This window comes from Saccopteryx leptura, chromosome 5, assembly GCF_036850995.1.
Source record: "Saccopteryx leptura isolate mSacLep1 chromosome 5, mSacLep1_pri_phased_curated, whole genome shotgun sequence".
In the NCBI taxonomy this organism is placed as follows: domain Eukaryota; kingdom Metazoa; phylum Chordata; class Mammalia; order Chiroptera; family Emballonuridae; genus Saccopteryx; species Saccopteryx leptura.
This window is the reverse complement of record NC_089507.1, coordinates 188873950-188887313: the sequence shown is the minus strand read 5'-3', so window position 1 is coordinate 188887313 and position 13364 is coordinate 188873950. Positions and strand designations below refer to the sequence as shown.

Here is a 13364-nt window from a genome sequence, read left to right as displayed (position 1 = left end):
AAGGGGGGGGTTCAAAATGCATTTTTAAAATTATTTTCAAGTAAAATAAAAGAAAATAAACACAAATTATTTCCTAATGTATAAAAGCTAAGTTGTGTTCTTATATCAAATGAAGATTTCAAATGGATAAGATGATAACTAGCCTGACCAATGGTGACGCAGTGGATAGAGCGTCGACCTGTTCCAAACCCCGAGGTTGCTGTCTCAAGTGTGGGCTCATCTGGCTTGATTATGGGCTCACCAGCTTCAGCACAGGGTCACTGGCTGGAGCACAGGATTATCGACATGACCCCATGGTCGCTGGCTTGAGCCCAAAGGTCACAGGTTTGAGCAAGGGATTACTGGCTTGGCCTTAGCATCCCCAGGCACATATGAGAATCAATCAATGAACAACAAAAGTGATACAACATGTTGATGCTTCTCATCTTTCTCCCTTCCTCCTCCCCCCTCTCTCTCTCTTGCACAAGCAAAAAAAAAAATACAAACAAACACAAACAAAAGAAAAAACAATGATACCTAAATGTCTATGGGTTTTTCCTAAGTTTTGGATCCTTGGTATTCAAATTTTATCTCAACTTCCCTCCACTAAAAATTGCTGTTTGACTCACAGGGTAACAAACGATGCCCGAGAAAATGAAATGGATGAGAACCTGGAGCAGGTGAGCGGCATCATTGGGAACCTCCGTCACATGGCCCTGGACATGGGCAATGAGATCGATACACAGAATCGCCAGATTGACAGGATCATGGAGAAGGTGAGTGCGTGTCAGCCAGCGAGCTCCCATTGTTCATTTCTTCTGAAATTACCACTGAGAGCAATACAGGCAGAATGAGACCCGTGAACCATGGCATTGGCTTCAGACACACCGGTAGATGATAATGGTCCCTCTACCTCAAGACAAAAGATCAGCAATAGATAAGAAAATAGAATGAATTTACTGCCACAGAAAATGTAATTCACTGAGAGAGCCACGCATAAAATGCTAAGTAGTTTAGAAGAGGAAAGATTTCAAGGGTCAGAGGTAGGAAAATCTCAAAGAAAAATAATAATAATAGAGTTGAATTTGAAATGAGTCTTGAAGTATGGTTAGTAGCTTGTCAAGTGGATATGATTTGGGAATAAAATCAGGAAATGGGGGAAAGACTAGTTATTTTAGTTTTGCCAGAAGATGAATGTAAGCTTTGATTTTTATAAATGCCAAAGTTTTAATGATAGTTCAAAAAGGCTCAGATTCCATTTTAAGTCCAATAATACACATGTCCAGATCTCCAAGTAAGGAACATAATGTGACAAGTCGAGTTCAGATAAGGACACCAGATGTGGCTCTGAGACTGAACCCATAGTGTCAGCATGAGGCGTAAGGAAGAGTCACAGAGTAGAATTGGGAAGGGGTAGGTTTGGGAGCTTGAGACTAGAAGGGAAGAGAAACACTGGCAATCTTTTCTAAAAAGATTTGGGACACCAAAACCTAATATTCCACAGTATACAAATCTGACATAGTTCCTATGTCCTCATTCCACTCCTTCCTCAATCAACAGAGTCTTGACTATCGCTAATAATTTCTTAAAATGTACAAATGCCAAAAGGAAAAAAAATAGATACATTATAGGTTTAATGATAATTGTGCATCTATAATCAAGTCTAGTTGGCTAATCTTATAAAAATGTGTGAGTTTTTTCCCTGGGAGATACTGAAGTTTTGAACCTGAAACCTTGAATCTCCTTTTAACAATTCATTCTACTTTGGTGAACAGAGAATGATGTATTTGAAATCTCTTGAATCATATGGCTAAATACTCAGCTTCTACCCAAGCCATCTTCACTGACTTGAAAAAGGAATGACTAGACCTAAAGGGAACACTTTTCCCTGTTGTATTCTATGGGTTCCTATTTAAAAATATCTGATCAGATAATATTCTGCCTGATCAACATTGAGCTACACAAATGTCAGTGTTGGTTGGCAAAATGCTTGCGCTTTCCTTTCTTTTACAAGGCAGAACATACTTACCATTGTTCAGAGCCTTTGATATGCTAAAGCTTTTAAGGCTGAGCAAATCAATAGATTTTAGAATGATACTGAGAGTTTCAAAAAACCCTAGAGCCAGCACAAACTGACCTAAGCCATTATGGCCCAGAAGAATGAACTAAGAAATAATTGCTGAACTACCTTCCAACAGAAAAATGATTTGGAAAAAAAACAAGTAGTCATTTTCTGTTAATGGACTCAATTTATTCAAAGATGTAGGGAGATAATGTAGCTCTAACTCAATCAGAGTCTCCGAGGAAAAATTTTACAAGGGGGAAGGGTCAACCTTTACTGATAAAGCTGGATGTTAAGCAAGAAACAGTGTTCCTGGAAAGGCAAGTGGTACTTTAATTCTGCCATTCTGCAGTTCTAGCTTTCTTCTTTAGGGAAAACCTGTCATTCTGGGCCCAATTTCTATGTACAAAAATAAAGATATACGCAGCCATATGCTTTAATCAAAAGTCAGGATGGTGTGCTCTGGCGAGATAGTTCAGTTGGTTAGTGTATCATCCTGATACGCCAAGGTTTCATGTGTACTCCCCAGTCAGGGCACATACAAGAATCAACCAATGAATGCATAAATCAGTGGAACAACAAGTTGATGTTTTTCTTTCCTCCTTCCTCTCTCTCTTTAGAAATTAATTAATTACTAAAAAAAGAATTGCATATTTGAAATTTATATAATTAAAAATAAATGTCAGTATGGGAAATAACCATTATGGTTGGTATTATTCTTTGAATGCTAAATTGCTGAAGAAGTGGACAGGGTTCAAGTTGACTTTGAATAACTAGGTTTTTTTCCCCCCATAAATACAATCCAGATATGATTTAGTTAGAACCCGCCTCAACCCAGCATCATCCTCAAATGATACATGTTCTGTGAGCTTCACAATTATTAACAGGCTTTCAGCTTCTCATGTATGTTCTTACTTCTGATAATAGGACATGATATGCAAAGTTCTCCCATGTACCTAATATTAAATTAAAATCACACAGTAGGAGTAAAGAAAATTTCCTGATGTTTTTCCCATATTCTTTCATAACCCCTATAACAACCTTCCTCCCATTCCATTAATAAATGATCCTTTCTTCTCATCACTTGGATAAATAATGAAGTTTTAGGAGTTCAAAACAATGCAATTTTAGAGAGTATTATATGAGTGGGACATTTGAAACCATGTCAACACAATAAATTTTAAAAAATTAAAATTAAAAAAAATCAATATATCTTTATGGACTGTCAAGAAATTACATTGCCTTTTTAAAAACCTTGCTTTCTAATTTAAGATATTTATATATACAGAGGTGGACAAAAGTGGGTTTATAGTTGTTTGTATAAAAAATAATGCAATATGTGCTCTGGCTGATTGTCTCAGTGGTAGAGCATCAGCCCAGAGTATGGAAGTCCTGGGTTTGATTCCCAGTTAGGGCACACAGGAGAAGCATCTATCTGCTTCTCCACCCCTCCCCCTCTCCTTTCTCTTTTATCTCTCTCTTCACCTCCTGCAGCCAAGGCTCCATTGGAGCAAAGTTAGCCCGGGGGCTGAGGATGGCTCCATGGCCTCTGCCTCAGGTGCTAGAATGGCCCCTGCTACAATGGAGCAAGGCCCCAGATGGTCAGAGCATTGACCCCTGGTGGGCATGCCTGGTGGATCCCAGTCGGGCACATGTGGGAGTCTGTCTGACTGCCTCCCAGCTTCTAATTTCAGAAAAATGCAAAAAAAAAAAAAAAAAAAAAAGCAATAATAATAAATAATAATACAAGAATAAACAGTGTTTCGTGTACTCACACTGACAAAAGAACTACTTTTGTCCACCCCTCTATATATTTTTCTAAGGTTGAAAAGGTACCGTTCTTTCAGAAAATCAGAATGGGGCAAGTTTATATCAGCTGTTTTATGGAAACTGTTGCTAAGGAAATAATTTAGTGATGTTCAACCTTTAAAGTTGTCAGAGCGAGTTGCCACACATGGTGAGAGACAGTGAGGCTGAAGCTTTGGCATTCCTCAGATTCTTCTATCCACAAGGAAACATCGAGTTTGAAAACTTAGAGCTCAGGTCCAACAGGGTTTTCCTGCTCACCAGCTTCACTTGGTTTTCTCATCTGAAAGATAAAGAAAGAATGATTCAAACCTGGAATCAGAATTGGCTGCCATGGTCAGAAGTCGAGATGTCCAGAGTGTTCAAAGGGTGGGCTAAATAGCTCCTTCTAACTCTTTTACTGTTTTTTCAGTGGACAGCTTGGCTTTCCCACAGGGCAAAGCATGTAGCATGTTTTGGGTATGCCAGCAAATTCAGGATCCTCTAACTAGAAATATGAAAAGTAGGATAGGATGTGTATTCTATAAATACAGTTCTAAAGCCTACAAATAAAATAACAGGAAGACTCTAAAAAAGAGGTTATCTGAGGATATTTTTTTAAAGGCACTAGGATGCAGAGGACCCAGATTCAAAACCTTGAGGTCACCGGCTTGACCATGGCTCGTCTGGCTTGAGTGTGGGCTCACCAGCTTGAGCGCGGGGTCACTGGCTTGAGCCCAAAGCAAAGGTCACTGGTTTGAAGTCCAAGGTCGCTGGCTTGAGCCCAAGGTTGCTGGCTTGAGCAAGGGGTCACTCACTCTCTGGAACCTCACCCCCACCCTGGTCAAGACACATATGAGAAAGCATTCAATAACAACTAAGGTGCTGCAACGAAGAATTGATGCTTCTCATCTCTCTCCCTTCCTATCTATCTCTCCCTATCTATCCCTCTCTCTGTCTCTCTCTGTGTCTCTATCACACACACAAAAAAATGATGGGATACCTTTTGCGTTAGATATTTTATGGACTGGAATTTTGACATGCTTCAGAAAGACTTTAGATAGAAATCACAGATGAACACAGGTCTGTCCTAGTTCCTCCCAGATCTTTTGAAGATACCCAGAGTAACTTTGTACTCTGCTTCAAAATGTCCTCTTGCACAACCTGTGAAGGTCACCAGTGCATTCTCAATGCAGGAGGTCCTAAAATGTTTGCCTCCCCAGAAATGCCATTCATTTTGAAATAGATAATTTTTTTCATTTGAGCTTTTCTCAGAATTTAGTCCAAGAAAATAGCATGATTCATTCAATCTGCAGTCACATTTCACATTGGTCTGAGCCTGTAATTTTCCTTTGCACCAAAGTGTTATTATTTCTGATAGGATTTGTAGCTGAAGAAGGAAGATTTAAGAGCCAAGTAAAATTGGAGAGAATATCATTTTCCAAATTAGGAACCCAAGGTCAAAAAATATGAACCCGTAGATCAAAATAATCAAGGAAAATTAATGCTCTCTCTTGTTTCAAATGTCAACTCTTGATAACCCAAACAGATTATTAAGGAAACATTGCCAGATAATTCAGAGTTATGAAAAAAATCTAGAAATATTTATTTCCACTTGGCAAACTTCTATTTAAATATGAATAAGTCTATTGTCCTGGAAAATCACAATTAAACTGAATAAGGAAGGCCCAATTTGATAGAGATTGGAACACACACCAAGCACAGCAGTAAATGCAAAATCAGTAATCATTGAATAGATACTGATTGATAGAAAAACAGTTCGGTTTTCCCAGAACCTTTGCCTTTGCTCTGTTCCCTGATTGATGTGTTTCTCAGTGATGTTAGGAATAGTTTATTTTCTGGTGTTTAAAGGTCTTTCTTGGTAGCAACCCTGGGTTTCATGCTGTATGAACAGCAAAAGGTAACTCAAGCAGCAAAATTACGGCACAAAATTATGGTAAATGTACCCATGTCAAAAGAAGTCAACTTTCAAACTCATAGGAATAAGTCTTGAGAAATGGGGCTGCCCAATTATTAAACCTCCCAAAAGCAAGCCAGATTTTCACCTAATAACAATAATTGCAAGATAAGATTTATTGAACACTGAAGCTTTGCAAAAGATTATGTGTATAATGGTATTTCATCCTCACAGCAAACCTAAGAAGTAAAATGATTAACATAGTGATTAGCGGTGTGGACTCTGATTCCAGGCTGCTTGCCTTCTGACTCTGGTGTCCCACTTACTAGTACTGTGACTTTAGACAAATAGCCAAACCCTTTCTTCTTGGTTGTCTCAGTTGGAAAAGGGAGCTAATAACAGTATACACTTTATAGTTGATACCAATCTGGATGTTATCCAAGCTGGGTGAGTAAAACATAGTGGACATTTATGCTCATTAGCAGTATTCTTGGTTGCCCTTTAGCTTATAGATGAGAAAGCTGCGCTTCTGTAATGTTAAGTTATTTACTCAAAGTGACACTATTAATAAATTTTCCATGATTTGAACCCAATTCTACAAGTGGAAGTAATTCAACTTAATCCAACAGATGTGATTGCTTCCTGTAGAAGCCATGGGTGTCATTTCAGGAGAAAAAGATAAATGATACAACTGTGTTCTCAAAAGGGTGTTCTCTGGTGGGGAAAATGGTCATGAACTAAGATCATGTCCACGTACAGTCATAAGCAGTGGTTCTGGGAATACAAAATTAGGGATGGTCAATTCTGATTGGTGACATTTCAAGATGTCTTCCTTCAAAAGGGGGTATTTAAACTGGACTTCCAGGGATGAATGAATTGTGATGGTAACCTGGGTTCTGTTTTCTTTATCCTTTTCCTAGGCTGATTCCAACAAAACCAGAATTGATGAGGCCAACCAACGTGCAACGAAGATGCTGGGGAGTGGTTAAATGTGCTCACCTGTATTCTCTTCCAAATGCTTTCGGGCAAGACAGCACCTTCATGCTTTTCCCATGGTGTTACCTAGTAGGTCTGCACACTTACACACATCAGTCCACCCCCATTGTGAATGTTGTCTTGTGTCATCCATCAGCTTCCCCCTAAATAGGATGTCTTCTGTTCTTTCTGGGTCTCTCTTTCTTTTCAAAGGTTATATATAGTGGTCATTTGGTGGCTCTAACTCCCTACGTAAGATGTCTTGGGTTTCATTTTTCTTTTTCTCTCCTCAGTGGCGTTTGCTGAATGACAACAATTTAGGAATGCTCAATGTGCTGTTGATTCTTTCAGTACACTGTATTGTTCTTGTAAAACTGTGACATTCCACAGAGCTATTGCCACGGTCCTTTCTTTGGGTGTCAGGCTCTGAAACTCTCAAAATTTGCTGTCTTTGGTTCCTCATGGCTGTCATCTGTCTTTATGATTTCATGATTAGACAATGTGAAATTACCTAACAGGCATTGCACTAAAAGTGATGTGATTTATGCATTTATGCATGAGGACTAAATAGATTTTTAGATTCCTACTTAAACAAAATCTTTCCATGACAGTAGCATACTGATGAGAAAACACGCACACATGCAACAACAAAACCAACAACAAAACAACAGCGCATGCTCAGTATTGAGACACTGTCAAGATTAAGTTATACCAGCAAAACTGCAGTAGTATCACTTCCTTTTTGTCATTATATACACTTATTCATCATAATCATCCTTTTTTTTTATAAAAAACAGAATTTTAAAAAAAGATGAATTTGACACGCACCATTAAATCATTTCCAGCAAAATAAACGTTTGGCTGAAACAACGTCAAATGGATGTAATATAGGGTTTGTTTGCTGCTTTTTCAGGCTGTGTTTGGGAGAAAGCAACCTTGCTGTGAAACAGTGTGGAAATGTAAATTTTATAAGGTTGACTCTTACTAATCGCCATTTTCCCTGTGATTTATTATCGGTACAATTCTCTGTTGCTTAATCTAGAGCTATGCACACCAAATTGCTGAGATGTTTAGTAGCTAATAAAGAAACCTTTAAAAAAATAATATAAATGAATGAAATATAGATAAACTGTGAGATAAATATCATTACAGCATGTAAAATTAAATTCCTCCTGTCTCCTCTGTCAGTTTGTGAAGTGATTGACATTTTGTAGCTAGTTTAAAATTATTAAAAATTATAGACCCCAGATGTCTGCTTTAACTTCTTCCTGGACCCCATCTGATGGTGCACTCACACAAGAAGAGGAAGCCTGGCTATTCCAACCCATTGCTCCTAAGAAGCCAATTCTATGTGCTGAGGACAATGCATGAAAGAAAAAAAGGTCTCACTCTTAGACACAATTCCAATGGCGTTTGAAACTTGGTTTGATTTTTATCATCTGTTTCAGAAATACCTGTGTGGGCCCTGGCCGGTTGGCTCAGTGGTAGAGCGTCGGCCTGGCGTGCAGGAGTCCCGGGTTCGATTCCCGGCCAGGGCACACAGGAGAGGTGCCCATCTGCTTCTCCATCCTTCCCCCTCTCCTTCCTCTCTGTCTCTCTCTTCCCCTCCCACAGCCGGGGCTCCATTGGAGCAAAGTTGGCCTGAGCGCTGAGGATGGCTCTGTGGCCTCTGCCTCAGGCGCTAGAATGGCTCTGGTTGCAACAGAGCAAAGCCCCAGATGGGCAGAGCATCGCCCCCTGGTGGGCGTGCCGGGTGGATCCCAGTCGGGTGCATGCGGGAGTCTGTCTGACTGCCTCCCCGTTTCCAACTTAAGAAAAATACCAAAAAAAAAGAAAAAAGAAATACCTGTGTGTATTCAATGTTTGGACATGGGAGGATATATAGTTTCCCAGGAGACAGAGAAAAAAATGGAAAAAATCTTTGGTGCGCAGACTGGGTCCTACATAGACTTAGGTATAACTGTTGTCAACTCTTACTCTTCCCTCCTCTCCTCAGTATACAGCCACCAAAATTGAGCCCTCCACAACCACGACCATGGCTGTCCCAACTTTTAAACAGCTGTTTGACATATCATACTAAACACTTATTTAAAGTATATAATTCAATGGTTTTTAGTATCTAATTTTCAAATATTATCACCCCAAATAGAAACCCATGCCTCTTAGCCGTCACACCCATGCCACTTCCCCCAACCATAGGCAACCACTAATTTATGTTCTGTCTCTATAGACTTGCCTATTTTGAACATTTCATATAAATGAAATTAGACCATCTATGATCTTTTGTGACTGGCTTCTTCTATTTAGCATGATGTTTTCAATGTTGTAACTTATAACAGCTTCATTCCTCTTTATGGCCAAATAACATTATATGGAAAACACATATTTTTTATGCATTTATTCATTGATGGACATTGGGACTTTTTGTTTGTTTGTTGGGCTATTATGAGTTATGCTGCTATGAACACTCAGGTGTAAGTTTTTGTGTAGATGTGTGTTTTCAATTCTCTTCAGCATCACTACTTTATCCACCATCATTGCCTCTGCCTCCGACACTTCCACCACCATCACTTTCCCCATTACCTATACTACCTCTACCTCCACCATAAGCGCTGCTTCAACTACCCACACCCTCTGCCACCTCTCCACCATCCTAAGTAGCACCTCCACCTTCATCACTGCTACCTTCCCAATCGCCATTGTCACCTCCATCTCCATTGCCATCACCACGATTGCCTCCACTTTCACTTCCTCCACCAGCTTCACCGACACTACCATTATCAACATTACCTCCTTCACCTCAACCACTTCCTCTGCCTCTCTTCTCTCATAATAGCAGTGCAGATTAATTTATCCCAGATGCTCCGGTTGGCTGCAGATAATTTCACCAGCAGCCCTGAAGATTTTGTGAGAACTCTTAGAAATGGAGACAGTGATGGCACACTCATGCTCAGAAAATGTTTGCAGTTCCTTACCCCCTCCCCAAGCCTCAGAACAGGTTCTAGAGATAGCCCAGATGCTCAGGGAAGGTATTCTCAGGACCAGCTGTAACACATTGATTCGCTAAAGAACATGCTAAAGAGAAAGTGAATAAATATACTGCATGTGTCAAAGCTGTTAAGGGCACAATGGATGGGCTATGTTAGAAAATTCTGTTCTAAATTCTATCTCTTCTCAGTCAGGTGAGTGAGTGGGTTTTCTCATTAAGTAATTAAAACTCCACACTGGATACGTGAATAGTAAGATATGGGCATTTTGCTTTAAGGTCCATCACATAATTTATTCTAAAGAATATTGCTATGATATTGAGTTTATTCAGCGTCAGCTCTAATGCAGTCAGCTTCTTTTGGTTGAAGGAGATCATATTCTCCAGAGATGAATCGGCTCTGAGTAATGTGCCAACTGAGGATGTACATTAGTACATTGTGGTAAGGAGGAACATGGTAAGGCTAAACCTTCTTTCTCCCTCTTCTGTAACCCTTCTACAAAAGACCAGATGAAAGATAAAAGGTGTTCCTGGGTCCTAGTAACAGCCTCTTTCTCTGCCTGCCTCTCCATTTCCAGTTTCTGTTATCCTTCTTCCATATCTTCCCAACATCTGATTTAACCAACTTTCCCCAATTTTTGTCACTGCTTTGTCAGCAGATTGATGATTACACTGGAAATTAAGAGAAAAGGAAGAAAATTCACACTTTGTGATCACCCAGTCCATGCCTGGTGCTGTGTTAAGTTCTTATTTCTGTAGACTCATTAAACCCTCTTAAAAACTCTATAAAATAAGCATGATGCGCCCATTTTGCAGAAGAAGGAAATTAATCGTTTATTTAAGCAAGAATCTCCCACGTAGTAAGTGATGTAGGCATGATTCAAACCATATGTATATGAATCCAGAGCTATAGAGAAGCCAGAGAAAATAAATTTAGGATGATGCCTCTCTCAATTCAACCAGGAAACTCTGGGAAATATTTGGCTTCACAAATATACTGGACTTCTTAGCAGGAGGTCTTGGTGAACCTGCCTTTCATCATAGTTATTCATTTGTGATATATTTACTGAGCTTCTATGCCAGGTCCTGAGTACTGAAATTACAGCAGAGAGGAGGAAACATGGAAAATTCCCTGCACTCATTGAACTTGCACTCAAGCTGAGGAAAGATAGATAAACCAACAAGTAAAGTATAACATATAGCAGATGGTAAGTATCAGAGAGAAATGTAGAACGATGAAGGGGTAAAGAGTGAAGGAGATAGGAGAGAATGTGTTATTTTAAAATAGAATAATGGGGGAAGACCTCACAGATAATGTAAGTTTAAGCAGAGACTTCTTCAAGGTTTGAAATAATTGAAATATGTCCAGAGGGAACTCATTTGGGAAGCAAGGGCCAGGATTGGTGAAACAAATGTACAAACTACCTGTATCTTTTCACTTAGTAGGACTGGAGTACCTCTTCTGCAACTCAGTCAATACTGGTTTAAAGTATTTACCCCCATTGTTCAGACTTGCAAAATCCTTGACCCAATGCAAGGAGGAAAGTTCGGAGGATGAAACAATGTGCAAAGGATGAGTATCAAGTCAAGTCACACTTCCTTGGAAGAGTTGCAGATGTTGATTTAAAATTTAGGAATTCTTGCTCTAAGTGGTCTTTGTACAATCATCAACTTAGTACTTTACCTTTAAACAGGTTAGTCATATACCTGAGGTTCTAGGTTTTAGATACTCAAATCAAGCTACTAGAAAGGAGGAGGCTTTGGGAAACAAGGAAACGAAGAAAAAGTAAACTATTAACAGTCATTTAACCATAGAGCCTATGGCTATTTTCAGGATGAGTATCTAACATTCTAGAGTTCCAGTCCCAGGCAGGGAGCCACCAGCTGCGGTTCCCCACCCACCCTCATGGCCAGGTTCTTCCCATAAAGGGTTTACTGCTTTGAGTTAACGATCCTCTTTCCACAAGCAACTCAGAAAAATGTGGCCCACAATCCTTCGACTTGGCACTGCTGGTCCTGCTCTACATCCTCTGAGCACTCACCTCTACTCACAAAAGGCTGTTGCAGTGAGGAACCCTGTGATTCTCTGCCTTGGGGCAGGCAACACCAGAAATGCTGACATTTTAACACCCCTGGAAGCAGTCCTCAGGCAGGATGGATGGAGGTGGGTGAGTGGAACCCAGTTTTCTGGGATCCAGGTTGGGACAGCTCTAGGCGTGTGTTCTGCATTGTCTCCCAGAGTTCCTCCAGCGGAATCAATCTCCAGTTCTTCACAGAATAACTTTGCTGATGATCATCACCATCTTTCTTGACTGTCTTTTCTTCTTTCTTCCCCATCTCACTATTTGTGCTTCTTAGAATCTCATCTCAAATGAACTAGTTGCTCCCAACTCCTTGTTTCAGGGTCTGCTCCTGGAGAAGACTTACCTTCGGCAATACTTTCTTATGAGAAACATGCCAGCTTCTGAGCATTTCCCTCAAAATTGCCACAGAGAAATGTGTCGCCTTCCACCTACTTCCCAGCACTCTGGACCCATCCATCAACAATGAAATGCCCCTTATTCCTACCACCTGCATTTTGAAAATGGCATTCTTCAGTGGTGAGCAAGGAGCTGCATGCAAAGCAGTACCAGCCATTGCCTGCTATCATGCACCACCACACCCTCCCCAAACAAGATTGTAGGAACAGAAGTTTATAGTAAAAGCCAATGTGCTGCCTCCCACAAAGTTAGAAACTAAAGGGTAGCATCAAGGTACTATGGAAAGAGAATTCAACCAGGAATCTTCAGACTTTCCTGAGCCTTAGTCTATATATCTTTAAGCAAAATGGATAGAATGATGCTTGCCTTGCCTATTTTACAGGATGGTTAAGGATATCAACTATGGAAATAACACTTAGATGTTTAGAATATAGATTCTCCTTACAAGGAATTTATAAAATAGAGGACTGGCCCACAGCAAACCAGTATATAAGGTTTTTTTCAATCCACATTCTAATAATTTCAAACTAAGAATTTACATTGTCCCCTTTACTATTTTGAAATAAAGTTCATTAAAGATCTAGCCTGAGAACACATTTATTGTTTTAAGATAAATAAAGATTTAACTGTTTAAAAAAGAAAAGAATACCAACTAGGATAATATTCATTAAAATGCCTTATAAATCATAGGTACCACCAACATGTGAAAGAAAACATTATGACCCAGCAATTCCACTTCTGGGGGATATATCTGAAGAATCCCAAAACAATAATTTGAAAGAATATATGTGTCCCTGGCCAGTTGGCTCCGTGATAGAACATCAGCCCAACATGTGGATGTCCCAGGTTCAGTTCCCAGTCAGGGCACACAGGAGAAGCGATCATCTGCTTCTCTACCCATACTCCTCTCACTTCTCCCTCTCTCTCTTCCCCTCCCACAATCATGGCTCAATTGGAGCGAGTTGGCCCCAGGTGCTTAGATTGGCTCTGGCCTCTGCTTCAGGTGCTAAGAAAAGCTCAGTTGCTGAACAACAGAGCAATGCCCCAGATGGGCAGAACATCTCCCCATAGGGGGCTTGCAGGGTGGATCCCCGTCTGGGCACTCTCTCTGCCTCCCCACCTCTAGAAGAAGAAGAAGAAGAAGAAGAAGAAGAAGAAGAAGAAGAAGAAGAAGAAGAA

General features: G+C 40.0%; 1 protein-coding gene across 2 annotated transcripts in view; it reads left to right on the top strand.

Annotated features, from left to right (window-relative positions):
• Positions 1-7906, top strand: part of SNAP25 (synaptosome associated protein 25) — an 85517-nt gene extending 77611 nt beyond the window's left edge. For both annotated transcript variants that reach the window (XM_066387150.1, XM_066387151.1), the window contains exons 7-8: positions 611-755; positions 6665-7906. In XM_066387150.1, coding sequence (XP_066243247.1) covers positions 611-755; positions 6665-6733 — 214 coding nt within the window. In that variant the 3' untranslated portion in view covers positions 6734-7906. The remainder of the gene's footprint in view (positions 1-610; positions 756-6664) is intronic.
• Positions 7907-13364: the final 5458 nt, after the last annotated feature.